General features: G+C 52.8%; 1 protein-coding gene and 1 long non-coding RNA gene across 4 annotated transcripts in view; one reads left to right on the top strand and one right to left on the bottom strand.

Moving 5' to 3' along the window:
* The window catches only part of JPH3 (junctophilin 3), a 156,557-nt gene that overhangs the window by 65,985 nt on the left and 73,219 nt on the right, over window positions 1-17,353 (top strand). The window contains exon 1 of one of the 3 annotated variants that reach the window (XM_082368712.1): window positions 9,714-10,591. The exons of 1 other annotated variant lie outside the window; for it this stretch is intronic. In XM_082368712.1, the coding sequence (XP_082224838.1) occupies window positions 10,210-10,591 (382 nt within the window). In that variant the 5' untranslated portion in view covers window positions 9,714-10,209. Of the gene's footprint in view, window positions 1-9,713; window positions 10,592-17,353 lie in introns of those variants that run through there. One more of the 3 variants, XM_082368710.1, reaches the window with a different exon arrangement.
* Window positions 5,842-9,262, bottom strand: LOC309617334. The gene is made up of 2 exons (XR_014237942.1): window positions 9,025-9,262; window positions 5,842-6,235 (listed from the first exon to the last, which is right to left on the bottom strand). It is a non-coding gene; the product is annotated as an uncharacterized lncRNA (long non-coding RNA).

Below are 17,353 nucleotides of genomic sequence, written 5' to 3'. Positions count from 1 at the left end.
TTTGGTTCCACATATAAGTGGTATCATATGATATTTGTCTTTCTCTGTCTGACTTCACTTCGTATGATAATCTCAAGGTCCATCCATGTTGCTGCAAATGGCATTATTTCATTATTTTTTATGGCTGAGTAGTATTCCACTGTATATATGTACCACATCTTCTTTATACATTCATCTGTCGATGGACATTTAGGTTGCTTCCATGTCTTGGCTATTGTAAATAGTGCTGCAATGGACATTGGGGTAGATGTATCTTTTTGAATTATAGTTCTCTCTGGATATATGCCCAGGGGTGGGAGTATGGGATCATATGCCAACTCTACTTTTAGTTTTTTAAGGAACCTCCATACTGTTCTCCATAGTGGCTGCACCAATTTACATTCCTGCCAACAGTGTAGGAGGGTTGCCTTTTCTCCACACCCTCTCCAGCATTTATTATTTGTAGACTTTTTTTTTTGGCCACGCCGCTTGTGGGATCTTAGTTGCCCAACTAGGGATTGAACCTGGGCCACCACTGTCCTAACCACTGGACTGCCAGGGAATTCTCATACATTTAGGCTTTTTGATGATGGCCATTCTGACGGGAGTGAGATGATTTTCATTTGTATTTTGATTTGATTTTGATTTTGCATTTTGATTTGCATTTCTCTAATAATTAGAGATGTTGAGCATTTTTTTCATGAACACACATCCCAATTTTTGCCTCAGAATCTGCTTCCTCTAACTTGCACTAGAAATGCCAATCATGTCTTCTTCTTGCTGTCACGGGGCAGGACCCCACTCCCTGACCACAGCCGACTGGGTCAGGAATGGACACCTGACTCTAGCTGACCTAAGCTGAATCTCTCCAGGGAGTCAGGATCCATAGAGTCCAGGTTATTGACTGCCGGGGTGTTGGACTGAGAGGTGATGGGAGGAGCACACTGCAGCAGAGAAAGCTGGTCTGTGGGGAGCGGAAACGCAGAGCAAACAGCAGGAGAGACAGTGGGGCTCAGGAAAAGAGAGGGACTTGGGTTCTGCTTTCTGTCCAGAGCCTGATTTTGCCTCCATCTTTAAGATCGGAGAGATCCTCCTCTGTTCCACTAAATTGCACATTCTTATCCCTGATGGCCTGTGGTTTGCATAATATTTTTCTTTAAATAGATCTTCCCCTGGCCCCCTTTTTTAAAACCTGGATAGGTTTATTTTCAAAGAAAACTTTACATTCGCGATCTAAACAGAAAATCAGTAACATATGATATTCTCAGAAGGAAACTGTAAAAATAGATATAAACAATAAATAATAATAGATATAAACATCAAGAATAAAAATTAAATAGTGAATACAAGGAAAAAGTAAGCCCAATTAATTTACAAAGTGTTTATCTGAGAAATGCATGTTAAAATCACAATGAGATACCACCACACATTCACTAGAATGGCTAAAATTGAAAAGACTGACATTACCAAGTGTTGGTGAGGCCGTGGAGCTACTGGAACTCTCACCCTCTGCTGGGGGCGTGCGAACTGATTCAACCACTTTGGGAAACTAAAGACTAAAATTAATTACAGTTGACACTTGAACAACACAGGTTTGAACTGTGTGGGTCCACTTAAAAATAGACGGATTTTTTTCGATAGTAAATACTACAGTACTAAACGATCTGTGGTAGGTTGAATCCGTGGATGCAGAGAAACTGCGGATACAGAGGGCCTATTATAAGTTACGTGTGAATTTTTGACTGCACGGAGGGTGGGTTCCCCTACTCCCCTCGTTGTTCAAGGGTCAACTGTATACTTCTCCTCTAGTCCCAGTAAGTTCATGCCTAGGTGTATACCCAAGAGAAATGAGTGCCCCCCAGAAGACACATAGGAGTGCTCATACCAGCTTTATTCAAAATAATCCCAAACTGGAAACAACACACCTGTGTATCGACAGGAGAGCAGAGAAATAAATTGTAGTACATTCATGGAATGGAACAGTAACAGCACTGAAAAGAACAAAGTGCAGTTGCACGTAACAAAACAGATGAATCTGAGACATAACATTGAGTGAAAGAAGCTGTACACACATGTGTGATTCCATTAACATGAAGTTCCAGGGTAAGGCAAAACGAATTTGTGGTGATACAGTTCAGAATAGCTGTTCCCTGCAGTGGGTGGAGAGGCGATGGGTGGGAGGTGCTCAGGGAAACATCCTGTATCTTGAACCACGTGGCGCATGTATCTTGTTACCGTGAGGGGTGGGTACCGTGCAGAGCAGAGCGGCCGCCTCGCATCAGGGTACTATTACTGCTGCTATTGCTGCCAGCTCCTGATGGCGTGATCCCAGCAGTGAGCAGGAGAGGGTAGTTTAGGGAGAAGGATGGCGGGGATGTTGCCGGACAGCAGGGAGGAGGGGGTGCCCGCGTGCCTGCTCCGAATCTAGACTCTGCCACTCACAGGCAGGTTAGCTCATGTGCCCGAGACTTTCCTCATCCGTAAAGTGGCACCATTTAGGGGCTGATGTGGCTTGGGGGTTTCAGGGCACTGAGCCCAGCTTGCAGCAAGCACCCACTGGCTGTCCTAATGAGGGATGGTCAAGGATGAAGGTTCCTGACACTCCTGGCAGAGAGGACAGTTTGAATGAGTCTGGAAACACTTGAACTTGGAGTGTCAAGCTTGGAGAACCACCTCCTACAGGATTTACTTGCCTATCTTAGGCAAATTGCTTATCTGCTGTCTGCCTCAGTGCCTTATCTGTGACCTGGGGGCCAGCATTTCCTGGGACTCAATGTGGACCTTGCAGCCACAGGGTTCAGAGAAGAAGCACCCAGCAGGGCGTCTATGGGTAGCATTTCAAAGCTCAGATTAAGTTCTCAACTTTTCTCCTGAGCAGACTTTTGACCCTGGAGCTGGTCAGCAATTAATCGAAAACAAAGGATTCCTTTGTTATCATCTCCACACAGATCAACCCCTGGGGATGGGATGCTCGCCCTGAAGGCTGGGTGCCAGCATCCCAGAGCAGCCCGGGAGTGAGATGCCCCAAAGAGTTCTCCTTGCCTTTCGTTTTTTTAAAAATATTTAATTAATTAATTTATTTATTTATTATTTTTGGCTGTGTTGGGTCTTAGTTGCAGCATGCGGGCTTCTCTCTAGTTGTGGTGTGCGGGTTTTCTCTCTCTAGTTGTGGCTCGCGGGCTCCAGGGCACGTGGGCTCTGTAGTTCGCGGCACACGGGCTCTCTAGTCGAGGCACCCGGGCTCAGTAGTTGTGGCGCGCAGGCTTAGTTGCCCCGCGGCATGTGGGATCTTGGTTCCCTGACCAGGGATCAAACGCGGGTTCCCTGAATTGGAAGGCAGATTCTTTACCACTGGGCCACCAGGGAAGTCCCCTCCTTGCCTTTCCGGAGCTGACACTTGCTAGCCATATGTGGCCTCGGGTCACTCACTTTTCCTGCTTGAGCCTCAGTTTCCCCATCTTTAAGGAGGAAGTGATGGTCACAGTCTGGACCCCAAAGGGTACTGCCAGGAATTAGATGAAATCAGGTGCTCAGGGTCCTGGCAACAGAGAAATCGGCCAAGGACATCCAGGAATCCTGTCTACTCCTCACTGTGCTCCCATCCAGGGCTGACATCTTTCCCTGCCTCTGGTTTGGGGAGAATCAAGAACCCAGGACAGTCTCAAGGTGTAGACCCTCATGGGCACCTCCAAGCAATTATCATCTCTTCTCTGGGTCCTGAGCAGGGACAGGCGGAGAGTTACAACTGGAAGATGAATGATGGTGGTTTAGGAGAAGGAGAGAATGGGAGGAGGAGGACATGGGGACCTCCAGCACCTCTCCACCCCCTCGGGGCAGAGGCAGCTCCTGTAACAAGATCATCCTCATTCTTGGGAAAATTATTGCTGGAAAGGGGCAGGAATAATAATAATAACAGTTATGAGTTGTTGAGGACCAATGAGGTGGTGGGGACCATCCAAACCCCTTACTTACCAGGGTTGAGTCATTTACTCTTTGCCCCAACCCTACAAAACAGGAACAGGTGTTGGTGCCATTTTACAGATGAAGAGAGAGAGGCACAGAGCCATCCCATAATGGGCTCCCAGCGAGGAAACAGCTGAGCTGGTTTTCACACCCCGGCAGCAAAGGGGACTGCGCAGATGAGATCACGGATGCCTGTCTCAACAGCTGCTCCTGGAGCTGTAGCCAGGCAGAATTCCCACGTTTGCACGAGTTTGTGTAGTGGGGCCAGTTTTGGGGTGGAGAGATCAAGCCCTGGAAGCTGGCCTGGGTAACCCTAAAAAGATAAGCCCTTCTGAAGAGGTTTGCTCAATGCTTGCTATGGCCACAGTCCTGATAAGTAATCCATGGCACAGCAGGGCAGGGTCACACTGAAGTGTAGGAAGAGTAGGCGGGGACTGATAAGGGAAGTCCTACAGCCTGAGAGCCGAGGGACCAGGGAAACCATCTTGCTCCCCACTTTATAGGTAAAGCCACTCGGCCTCGGGAAGCACTGGGAGAGTTGCCCAGTGTCACACAAGTTAGTGTCAGAACTGAGACCAGAATCCAGGTTCCCCAATGCCTGATAGGGTATTTGTCCCTCTCATCACCCTACTTAACACTAACTCTTGGGTCAGCATGTTCATGCAACAAAAGTGTGTTGTACACTGACTGTGTTCCAGCTTGGTGGGCATGAGAGTGAGTGACATAGATGTGGCTCCATCTGCATGAAGCATGCAGTCCATTCTGGTTGCTACTGCTGTGTAACAAATATCCCCCAAATTTAGTAGCATAAAACAGGGTATTATGGACTGAATATTTGTTTCCCCCCCAGTTCATATATTGAAGCCCTACTCCCCCAATGTGGCTGTATTTGTAGACAGGGCCTCTAATGAAGTAATTAAAGTTAAATGAGGTCATAAGGGTGGGGCTCTGATCCCTTAGGATTAGTGTCCTTATAAGAAAAGACACCAGAGAGCTCTCTCTCTTTCTCTTTCTTGCTCTCTCTCTCTCTGCCATGTGAGGACCCATGAGGAGGCAGCCATCTGCAAGTCAGGAAGGGGCCGTCTCTAGGACCTGACCATGCTGGCACCATGATCTAGGACTTCCAGCCTCCAGAAAATAAATTTTCATTGTGTAAGCCACTCAGTCTCTGTTATTCTGTAATGGCAGCCTCAACAGACTAATACACAGGGCTTGGCAAACTTTTTCTGTAAAGGGCAAGATGGTAAATATTTTAGGCTTTATGGCCGTGTGGTTTCTGTCCAAATTATTCAACTCTACCATTGAGCATAAAAGCAGCTGTAGCCATGTGTAATAAATGGGCATGGTGTGTTCCAATCACTTTGTTTATAAAAACAGGCAGTGGCCCCTGAGCTGTGGTTGACATGACCTCTGCCTGGCTTCACAAAGCAATAATCATCTATTTTGTTCAGAAATTGAAATTATGATGGAAACAACCTAAGTGTCCGTTGATGGATGAATGAATAAAGAAAATGTGAGACAGATATAGAAATAATGGAATATCATTCAGCCATAAAAATGAATGAAATCCTGCCGTTTGCAACAACCTAGGTGGACCCTAGGGCATTATGCTAAGTGAAATAAGTCAGACAGAGAAAGACAAATATAATTTCATCTCTCTTACGTGTGAAATCTAAAAAAAAAAAAAAAAGCCCACAGATACAGAGAACAGATTGCACTGGAGGTTGCAGGGGAGGGGGGTAGGCGAAATGGGTGAAGGGGGTCAAAAGGTACAAACTTCCACGTATAAAGTAAATAAGTCACAGGATGTAATGCACAGCATGGTGACTTTAGTTAACAATACTGTGTTGCAGATTTGAAAGCTGCTAAGAGAGATCTTTTTTTTTTTTCCTTAATAGATTTATTTTATTTTTAGCTGCGTTGGGTCTTCGTTGCTGTGCACGGGCTTTTCTCTAGTTGCGGCGAGCAGGGGCTACTCTTGGTTGCGGCGCGCGGGCTTCTCATTGCAGTGGTTTCTCTTGTTGTAGAGCACGGGCTGTAGGCGCGCAAGCTTCAGTAGTTGTGGCACGCGGACTCAGTAGTTGTGGCTCGCGGGCTCTAGGCGCTCAGGCTCAGTAGTTGTGGCATGTGGGTTCAGTAGTTGTGGCTCGCAGGCTCTAGAGCGCAGGCTCAGTAGTTGTGGTGCACAGGCTTAGTTGCTCCGTGGCACGTGGGATCTTCCCGAACCAGGGCTCGAACCCATGTCTCCTGCATCGGCAGGTGGATTCTTAACCACTGCGCCACCAGGGAAGCCCTAAGAGAGTAAATCTTAAATGTTCTCATCACAAGAAAAAAATAATTCTGTAACTCTGCATGGTGATGGATGTTAATTAGACTTATTGTGGTGATCATTTTGCAATATATACAAATATCAAATCATTGTTGTACATCTGAAACTAGTATAATGTTGTGTGTCAATTACACCTCAAAAAGGAGAAAGAGAAATTGGAATTATGACAAGGCATGGTGGGGAAAGCCCCGTGGGTGGTGTGCTTACAGAGCTGTCAACTGGGGCTGGCTGTTGGCTGGGAGTCCAGCTGGGGCTGAGGGCTGGAGGGCCCATTTCCCTCCTGGTGAACCTCTTCACGGGCTGCTTGGGCTTCCTGACAGCATGGTGAGATGGGCCCATGCTCCCGGATCTCAAGAGTGTGAGGCAGAAGCTGTGTCACCGTTTACACCCTAACCTTCGAAATCACATTGTGCCACTTCTGCTATACTCACCAGCCGGCCCACCTCCCAGCAGGAGGAGCGTCACTATCACGTTAGAAGAGAGCATGAAGAAAGGGAGCTCTGGATGCAGATGTCTCACTGTGTAGGGTAAACACAGGCACATTCAAGGAGACAAACGGGAAACTATAGATGGCAGCTCAGGTCTCTGAAGGAAACACATGGGCTTCTGTGGAGGTGAGAGGGAGGCGTCCTTTATATAGGGAAACCAGGAAGGCTTTCTAGAGCTGAAACCGGAAAACTTCCCGGTCCCAGGAAGAGGGAGTGGGCATGGGAAATGGCAATGCACACCCTGGAGGCTGGCAAAGCAGACAGCTTGGGCTGGAATCCTGCTCAATCAATATCTTCCCTTTGGCCGGGCACTTCCCAGAGCGGGCTTTAACCTGGTCTTTGTGGAAGCCCAGGTCACCTGAGGAGTTGCCGTGGAGTCACTAACGTGTTCACCCCAGAGCCTGGTGCACAGAACCATGAAATTCCTCATGGTGGTCTGGCTTTTTGTTCTTTCTCCCTGGTTTGTGTTTTGAGATTGCTGGGTGGTACTACGTTTATAGCCTTGGACAGTTTCCTCCAAAATGAAATCAATACCGCCAGCCCTACTTTATGGGAGAATGATTTCCAAATTGCACAAAATGAATGCCTCTAATATCTGCATTTCAGGGAAGAGAGTCTGTCACTGTTGGAGCTAATCTGAGAGGAGGGAGGGTCATGGGGGGGGGCGTGTATTGGAATTGCCTGGGGGAAGGGTATGCATTAGCCAGAGGTGGAAGGTGCTGACCAGTAATTGCTAGGAACCAATCACCATTTCCCAACGAGATCTCAGTTGCAATCCACTGCTTGTGTGAGGAAGGGCTGCTGAATCAGCAAGAGAGAGCTTGGAAATAAAATGAAAGAAAGTGCAGACTGTCCAAGAGAAACAGCAATTTTACATCAGCAGTGTTGAGGGGAGCAGGCTGAAGACTGGGCATCCCATGTAGAAAGCTGTGACCTTTGCCCGCGGCTGGGCTTCTAATAACACCACTTCCCACTTCTTGAGCGCCTACCAGGCACTGGGCACCCAGCTGAGCTGAGTTCTCACAGCAAACTGATGGGAATTGCCCAAAGCCACACAGCTGCTGGGCCATGGAGGCAGGATTTGAATCTGAATCTTGAGGAAAGTCTGCAGCCCTTTCCCTTACACATTCATGATACCTAATTTTCATTTACACCGAACAGCCATGAGATACTATTTTATATCCATTTAGAGAGACAAAATAAAATAAACGCAGACCTAAGTCTGATAACACCGAGTTTTAGCCAGGGAAGTGGAGAACCAGAAGTGCAGTGCACTGCAGGGTGAGAAGGAGATTGCTCCAGGTGTTCCGGAGAGCCATTTGGCAACTTCCATTAAGTACAAGATGTGCTCAACCCAAGAATTCCACCCCTAGGAGTTTAGAAAAACCTTCCAGAGAGCACAGGGAGGCGCCACCTAGAAGGTGCATTGCATCACTGTAACTGCAAGTCACAAAGCAAAACTGAAAACTCCCTAATTGTCCCTCTGCAGGGGGGTGGTAAAGAGAGGACCGCCCTGCAGGCTGGTGGTCCTTTAGGGAGGGGGCTTTGGTGCTCCAGTCAAGACAAGAAGTTGAGCGTGAACTCTGGGAGAAGGAGGAGAGGCTAGTTTTCCAGTGAGAGCCGGTTTGGCCAAAGGTGGGAACGGTGCTGGCAGGCGGTGTGAGCAGGGCCCCTGGCTAGTGGAGACTTCAAAGTGTAGCTCTTTTGGCGTCCTAAATCTCAGCTCCAAGGCCTGTCTTGCAATTCCTGACTCTGCCTGGCCCGAGTCACCCGCTGTACTCCAACGAGCCCCGACCCTGTGCAGTCTACCCCCGCAGCACTGGGGTGCTGCCATTTGCCCAACACGTTCTGGGAGAGCTGGGAACTCGGGCTCCTGCCTACAGATTTATGGTCCAGGAAATGCATTTCAAATTGGTCCCAGGATACTCGGATCCAGGAATCAGACACCATCTCTTGGGGGTGGGAGGTGGGAGTACGTGTGGACAGAGACCTAATAACGCCCGAGTGGCGATGCCACTTTGCTCCCCCAAAGCGCGACCGCTCCCGGGATGGGGGACTACCTGTTGGCCAGGGCGCGGGGGAGGGACGGAATTTGGGTGTCTTTACTCCAAGGTATGTGCGTGTAGCCAGACTTTCTCTTAATTTATGGGGCGGGGCTGATCTCCAAATACCAGTTTTCTAAGGCGAGCATCACCCTTCCCCCAAATGTGGACCCGGACTGCCTGTAAGGAAAAAGGACGGATCATTTGTCGTAGAGAAAACCACCTGTGGTCCGCCAAAAGCCTCTTCAGTCAAGTCAGGGCCAGGCGTCGCAGGCGGGAACCGGGAGCGAGGGGCGAGGCTCGGGGTCGGGGAGCCGAAACATGCGGGGCGCCCCCGGCCCGCCCTGGGCCTGCTGTGCAGGGCTTCACCTCGCGGCTCCCGGGAGGGGGCAGAGAGCGCCCTGGGTGCTGGGCGCCTTCCCGTTACGCAGTTCCTGTCCCTTTAAATCCAAGTCCCGGGAAAGGGGGGCTGGGGCGCCCCGGCTGGACCCCTATTTCCAGGCCGGCCGGAGCAAGAGGGGACGGCGGGCGGGCGGGGCGCCCGGGGCCTCCGCCTGCGCCACGCGCCCTGGACCAGGCGGACCAGCTCCCCTCTCCAGGCAGCCGGCGCGCCGGGGGCGGGGGGCCGGGCGGGGGCGCGCGGGCGGCGGGGTGCGGGGGCGCGCGCGCGGGCGGGGCGCGGGCTGCGGGCGCGCGCCGCGCCGGCCCGAGCGCGCGAGCCAGCCCCGGAGCGCACGCCGCCGCTGCCGCCCGCCGCCTGCCGCCCGCCGCCGCCGCCGCCGCCGCCGCCCGACCAGCCGCATTGCTGCTGCCGCCGCCGCCCGGCCCGGCCCGCGGCCCCCAATATGGTGCAGCCGCCCGCGCCGCCGCCCGTGCCGCCGCCGCCAGCGGGCCCCGCCGCTGCCCTCGGGCGCCCGCAGCGCGGCAGCCGCAGGTGGGGGACTGCGCCCCAGGCCTGAGCGCCGCTGTCCCCGCCCGGCCTGCGCGGCCAGCCCGGCGGGCTCGCCTCCGAGGGGCACTTGCAGCTGAGGTGGAGCCGTTTGCACCAGACGCTCCTGCTCCTGCCCCCTCCCTCCCCCTCCCCTCCCCTCCCCTCCCCCGCCCTCCTCCCCTCCGGTCCTGTCTCCAGCGGGAGCGCGAGACGCTGGTCAGGCTCCGCGGCGCAGCTCGAAAATGAATAATCGCCCCCAATTGACTTGAATTCCACCGAAGCCGGCGCCGCGGCCGCCCGCCGCCCGGGACCTGCTCGCTGTGTTTTTTGCTTTCTCCATTCTTCCTTAAAAAAAAAAAAAAAAAAAAAACCAAAACAAAACCAGCCAGCCAGCCAACCAAGACTCCGGTTTGTTGATCGCCTTTTTTTTTTTTTTTTTTTTCACCGTTTGCGGGATTTGCAAACCGAGTTACATGCATGTCCAGTGGGGGTAGGTTTAATTTTGACGATGGAGGGTCCTACTGTGGAGGCTGGGAGGACGGCAAGGCGCACGGCCATGGCGTCTGCACCGGCCCCAAGGGCCAAGGCGAATACACCGGCTCGTGGAGCCACGGCTTCGAGGTACTGGGCGTCTACACCTGGCCCAGCGGCAACACGTACCAGGGCACTTGGGCGCAGGGCAAGCGCCACGGCATCGGCCTGGAGAGCAAGGGGAAGTGGGTGTACAAGGGCGAGTGGACGCACGGATTTAAGGGGCGCTACGGGGTGCGGGAGTGCACGGGCAACGGGGCCAAGTACGAAGGGACCTGGAGCAACGGGCTGCAGGACGGCTACGGCACCGAGACCTACTCCGATGGAGGTAGGTGCGCCGGGCGCGCGGGGGCTGGCGGAGGAGGGACCTTCTTCTCTTGCCTCTTCTGTTTATCTCTGGGGAAGTCCAGCTTTTCCCTCCAGAGGGCCGTGGGCACCTGGGGCATTTCCTGGGGCTCCCTGGAGGCCACAGCGGCCTTGGCTACAGGTTGCCCCACTGCCTGGCGGGGGACGGTGCCCCTGTGCTAGCTAAAGGGTGTTGGGGGCTTTCCAGGAGCAGTGCCAGGCCCGGGAGCCGCGGAGCTGAGCCGAGTGTCAGTGCATCGTCCAGGAGCAGGCCGGAAAGGCCAGACTGGGCCCGCGGCCTCCTCCGGTACCCGGCAAGGGCGCAGGGGGGCTGGGAGAGGGCCCCCTCCCCTTGTTGGCAAAGCTCCCTGGGTGTCGGCCTCTGGGAGTCAGGCCCCAGCTCTGCTGCTTGTTTTCCTGCGGTGCCGACGGGCCTCCCTTAGTCCTGATCAACCCAAGCCAATGGAAAGAGAGCGGCTGGGAGAGCTAGAGGCGGGGGCTGCGAACCCAAACCATCACAACAAGGCAATAAACTTCTAGGTGGTTGGACGCGGGCTAGCACTGCCGGAGCAGTCTGCTGGGGGGAGGGAGGGAGGGAGGCCCATCTGTTTAGCGCGAGCCCAGGAAGCTCGCCTGTCAGTGGCTGAATCATTTTCACCATTAGTTTAGGGGTGCTCTGTGCCTTCATTCTAAGATGCCACCACATTCCCGGCTGGAAGCCAGAGTGCTGCCCGCCTGCCCACCCGCCGCCGCGGCTGTAAGATGGTTTCTGTGCAGGGAGCCCTGGCCAGCTTTGCGGCTGTCCCCCCCTCCCCCCGTCCCAGACAGTCCGGTGTCCACTCCTCAGGGCGTCTGAGAGGCGTGGAGCACTTACTGTTTCTGGAAGCCAGACCCCAAACAAGCCTGCTCTCCGGAGGCTCCCTCCCGCACCTAGGAGCTCATCCTCAGAAGTGGCTCCATGCCTCCCCAGTGATTTTTCAGGCATGCGTGCCTGGGAAAGGAGTGGGGCACAGCGGGGACTTGGGTGCTTCGGCACAGAAATCACGAGCGTACGTGTGGCCTCCTGCTCGCTGCCTCCGAGTGCTACACACCTGCTCCCCGGCCACATCCACAAGTGACGGAGGGCTGGAGAGTAATTATTATTTTGGCTTATACAAGCGAGAGGCAGGGTTCGTTATTCCCCCGAGGGGAGGAGGCGTGGGGGGCAGTTACTTATATAACGCTCTTGCCTGTCGAAGCCGTGGCGCCCCGTCCCAGGCGGCCTCTTCTGTGCTGTTGTTGTTTTCCTGGAGTGGGTTGGAGAGCTTCGCTGACCCTGGCGCTCTGGGGCAGGCTGAGCAGACGGCCCTCCCTGGGTTCTAGGCCGCGGGGGTGTGTGTGTGTGTGTGTGTGTGTGTGTGTGTGCGCGCGCGCGCGCACGCACGCGTGCACGCGCAGGCACGGCAAGGCCCAGGCGCAGATGTGGGTGGCTGAGGTGGGCGGCTGAGCAGCTTGGCGCTCCCAGCTGGGCTCTTTGGGAGCCCGGGGACCGTCGTCACCCAGGGGCTCTGGTCTGGCCGCTAGGCAGATCCGTCCCTCCAGAGGTGCTCCCTGCTGTGCCTGCACCTAGAGACTGGAGCCTGGGAGGAGAAGAGCCCCGGTCCCTCTGGAGCTCAGCAGAGTGTCTGAGAGTGAGGTCCAGCGCCCCAGTGGGCCCACCTTCCCCAGAAATCTTCAGTGGCCCACAGAATTCCATGCTCCGTTCCACAGACATCTACTGAGTGCCTAGTCTGAGCAGGTGCTCGGGGCTCTGGGAAAACGGCAGACAGAAAGCTGTGCCCTCACGGAACTTCCATTTCAGAGGGAAGGGTGGTAATTTCGCTGTGATGACTGGGAGGAGAGGGTCTGATTCTGTGGCTGGGCACGAGCGTGGGAGCAGATGCGTCGTCGTGAGGCGTGCTGCTGTCGCTGGGCGGACATCCTTGGGTCTCTACCCGCCATTCAACCGGCTACGCCGTGTCCACTCCCTAAGGCACTTCCCTCTGCGCCGTCTTGCTTGGGTCTCGCACGTTGGAGGGGCAAGGGTCATATCCATCACAGACAGAGCCAGGGAGGCCCCGGAGCCCACGAGACAGGATAGAGCCCCCAGCCTTTGGTGGCAGAGTCGAGGGTTTGAACCCCTGATCTGCCCAGGGTGGGGCCCTCTTTCCTCACATCACACCACCTGTATGCCAGCCGAGGCAGGCACACAGATGCAGGGCGCCAGGCCGACTGCTGCCTTTTGTTGGCAACAGGGCATGATGGAAAGTCGAATTGACCTTTCTGGCCTGGAATAATCAGGCCCAGACATCTGGGGCCACTTTTGTGGAACGTGGTCCCCGCTCCTCATTAGGAAGGTGACTGTTGAGTATGTTTGCCCTCAAGCAGTGCGTGGGGTGAGCAGGGCCAACGTGGGGTGTCGCAATCCGCCAGAACAGAGCAGTGGGTCTCCACGCCTGCTCCCAAGTCAGCTGGTGGGCGGGGGTGGGCCACGTTTCGGAGAGGGCAAGTAGAGCCTTCATGAGTTCGTGGTCCTGACTCCAATCCTGCTTTTCCTTTGCACTGGGAATGGGAATATTGGGCAGGCGTCAGCAAAGCTCCCGAACTTCAGCCCAGCTCCCGGTGCTGACTTGGGAAAGTGGTGATTTTCATGAATAATGCACCAACGGCAAATGTAGTCCACATTTAGCTGGAATTGGTGTGGAATCCATTTCAGCTGGGGACACTTCTGCCAACTCCTCCTCCTCCTCCAGGTTCATCCTCCCCTGGGCGCAAGGCAGTCATTGGCTCACTAAAGTGAGCTGAGCGGCCTTCACTGTCTGTCGAGTGACCCCACATGGACGGTGAGGCCTGGGGGGCCTAGGGTGGCAAGAGCACATGCTGTGGAGCTGACATCCATTGGGCTTGAATCCCAGGTGTGCCTTTGCTCTGCTCTGTGACCTTGGGCAAGTTACTTAACTTCTCTGAGCTTCTGTTTCTGAAACTGTACAAAGGGCTGATAATAACTGTAAAGTAGGTGGAGATTAATTGAGGCGGTGTACACGTCAATGCCAGGAATAGAGTAAGCATTCGTTATTATTTAACACTGTTTTATTATTACAGTTCATATGTGATGAATGTCACTTACAATGATCATTATTAGAACCAATAGCCAGACAAGATAATGATGATAATGAAAATGATAATAAATGGCAATGTTCAGCACTTACTGTGTGCCGAGCATGTGGCCAGTGTATGTATAATTACAGCACTCAATTCCTGTACCTCTCCGGGCTTGGTTTTCTCCATCCTCCCATTTCCCGCATTGGGAAGCTGAGGCTCAGAGGAGCCAGATGAGTTGGCTGATGAACGCTGGGCGGCACCAGGATTCACGCTCGGGGCAGCGATTCCAGATCCCGTGCTTCTGTGTGGAACACCTCTCTCTAAACTCCCTCGTACAAAACTACCTCCTTGTTCCTTCCTCTTCCTCCGTACCCGTTCTTCTCCTCTGGGTGCAGCAGAGGAGTTGTAGGCAGACGCACATGGGCAGACACCACACCCAGGCCCTCTTCTCCGCTCGCTGGACCCCTGCTTTGCTGTACAGGTAAATATTTCCTGCTGGGTGCCATGCACACAGGATCCCTCGGACCAAAAGTTACCCCCCCACAAATAAAACCCTCCCACAGCCCGAAAGATATGAGTCATTGCACACACCCGGCCGCTCCCCCTCAGTTACAGATTCCGTTCACCGGCCCAGATCCCTCAGCCCACACGAATCACACACGCCCACAGTCAAAATTCAGATTCCCCGGTGCCTGCGTGCACACACAGTACACCTGTCACCCAGAGATGGTTTCCACCCTGTCTTCCAAAACACAGCCATGTGCACCCTCCGCCTTTGTTCCATTGCCAGGTACTCCAGATCTCTACCAACTCCTGCTCCTGAGAAGCAGCTCTCCCGGTAAAGGGAGGGTGCCAGCCGCAGAGCAGGGCTCAGATACAGATGGGTTGCAGCTTTGTTTCCACTTTAAATACACGTTTAGGCAGTTAATGCCCCCTTTAAGGGGGAAAAACCCTCATCCAAACAAAGTCAATGACCATTGGTCCTGTTTTTTGGTGCTTGGCCAGGAATATGTGAAAAGTAAACTGTTTTTTTTTTTTTTAATCCAAATGCTCAATTTAGGAGGAAGCAGGTCCATGGACACGGGTATTACGCCAGTAGGAACTCATTTCAGAAACAAAAGGCAATTGGAGATAAAAGCGTCTCCTCAGAGAGCCTTTCAGCCCCTCTGGGGAGGGAAAAGTCTCCATGAGGTGAAAGGAGAGGGGAAAGCAAATAACTAGTTCTTTGTTGCCAATAATAGCTGAGAAAGGAGTGTAGCTGAGAACTCCCCCCATCCAGCGCAGCCCTGGAGCGATCTAACGAGCTTTATATTAGGAACCCTGACTGGGCTGGTGAGGAAGTGAGGATCAGCACCCTCCGAAAATAGCCACCCGCCGCCTGGCTAGTGAGTAGCCCTAGCTGACGCTGACGGTGCACGCAGCAAAGCCGAGGAGGGGGGCCGTGGGCCCTTCTTTCCTGAGGATGCCATGAAGAGAGGAAGCCCCTGGGGGAAAACGGTGATGGTGGCAGTAGGGGAGGGCCAGGAATGTCTGCCCTTTTGCTTCAAGACTTTTTCTTCCTCATCTTCTGCCAGGCCTCCACAGCTCTAAAGACAGCTAGCTATCAACCATGAGCTGATAATTCTGTATAAAACATTCCTTAGGTCCTTAAATGTCAGCAAGCTATTAGATTTGTGAGCCCTGGAAGAGAGGATGGCGTTTGTTTGAAATTTCTGCAGTGGTCCATCCCTTCTTGGATTAGCCACTCCCCAGTGTGTAGTTTCCTGGCTTGTGGAAGGTCACGTGGTCGATGAAGGTGGCACTGCAAGGGGTCCTGGCCTCGCCAGACAGGCTCTGTGGGCTGGAGGAAGGGACTGGCTCTCCCATCATTCAGGAGAGGAGCTGCCCCTTCAGCACCTTGGAGAGCGCCCCCAGCAAACTGCCTGGGCTGCCAGGGAGCTCGCCTTGCTCGAATTCCTTCCGGGCATCTCTTCCAGCCAGACCGCGTCTCCCGGCCAGTGCCCACCTGGCCCTGACCCCTCCACACTCGGCCACCAGAAGTTTTCCTGCTCCCGCTCTGTCAGTGTGTGGGTTCCATGCTCCATGAAACACCACTACTGGGGGTCTTTGTTTTTCACCCCAATCCTATCAGTCTTTTCTGAAAAAGTTGAGTGCCTTCTAGATGTCTCCTGGTGAACCAAGAGAGCATTTCCCAGCTAACAAAGGCAGCTTTGGGGTGGGGTCCTTTAGTAGGACTCATGGAAATAAAACCTGAGGTTTATTTCTGCCTTGGGTTGTGTATGCTCAGTTCCTGTGGGTGTACAGGGGTTATAAGTGCACACCAGGGACTTCCCTGGTGGTCCAGTGGTTAAGACTTCGTGCTTCCACTGCAGGGGGCATGGGTTCGACCCCTGGTCAGAGAACTAAGATCCCACGTGCCACTCAGTGTGGCCAAAAAAAAAAAAAAAAAAAAAAAGTGCACACCATAGGCAGCAAAGGAACGATTTTGTCTGTAGCAACCAATGAAAGACTGTTTTGCTTCCGTTCTCTTTAAATGGGCATCATCGGATTAGTCATCTACACCAACCCTGCCCAATCTGTATGCGGCTATTTGAATTTGAATTTAAAATAATTACAATGAAATGAAATTTAGAGACTCGCTGCTTCCGTCACACTAAGCCACATTGCAAGTGCTCAAGTGCCACCTGTGACTCGTGACCACCACACGGGACAGTGCGGAGACAGAACGTTTCTATCATCACACAAAGTCCCCTTGGACAGCGCTGGTGTGGAGTGTAAGAGTCATGCAGAAGGGGCTGTGTGTCTGTGCCGGTCGCTGTTGAGTGTCCAGTCACTAAAATAGTGCCAGCATACAGTGGTCACTCAATAAACACTTGTGGAACGAATCAACTGTGCAAATGCAGTCGTGTTTGGTGATTTCATCCACTGTCATCGTTTCACACATCCATGTTGTTGCAAGAACTTAGAACCGGATGTAGACAGTTAAAGGGGAATTTTAAAGCTCTTTAAAGCATTGCTATTATAATTCCCTGGTCGGTTTTGTTTTGTTATCAGCTCTGTCGTTGCTCATAGAGACTGCCAGTGTGTTACGTGAGTAAGGTGGATGGTGTTGAATATAGTGCATAATAGAGATAATGTCCTAATGCTGTGAGGCATTCATGGCCAGAAGACATTTTTGGAGCACTGTCTAATGAGCAGTTTTCGTTGTAAAGTGCTAGGAAAGACAAGCAGAAAAATAAGTACCCTTTCATCTGCACACTTTCTAATGATCCCTTTTCCTCAGCTTGATTCATTCATTCATTGAGAAGCATTTACTAGTTCCTACTATGTTCAAGGCATAAAGACTGAAAAGCTCAGGTCCACTTTTGATGAATCCACCTGGCAATCTTTGCTGAGCCTGACTCTGTGTCTTAGTTCATTTGGGCTGCTGTAACGGAATACCATGGACGGGGCAGGGGTTGGGGGGTTTTAAACAACAACATTCATTTCTCACAGTTCTGGAGGCTGAGAAGTCCCAGATCAAGGCACTGGCAGATTTGGTGTTTGGTGAGGACCTTCTGGGTTGCAGACTGCCACCTTCTCTGTGTCCTTATGTGAGGGGAGGGATAAAGGAGGCTGTGGGGTC

The sequence above is a fragment of the Balaenoptera borealis genome (genome assembly GCF_965194805.1).
Source record: "Balaenoptera borealis genome assembly, chromosome: 19".
NCBI lineage: Eukaryota > Metazoa > Chordata > Mammalia > Artiodactyla > Balaenopteridae > Balaenoptera > Balaenoptera borealis.
Note: the sequence above shows the minus strand (reverse complement) of the source record. Positions and strands in the feature narration are given on the sequence as shown.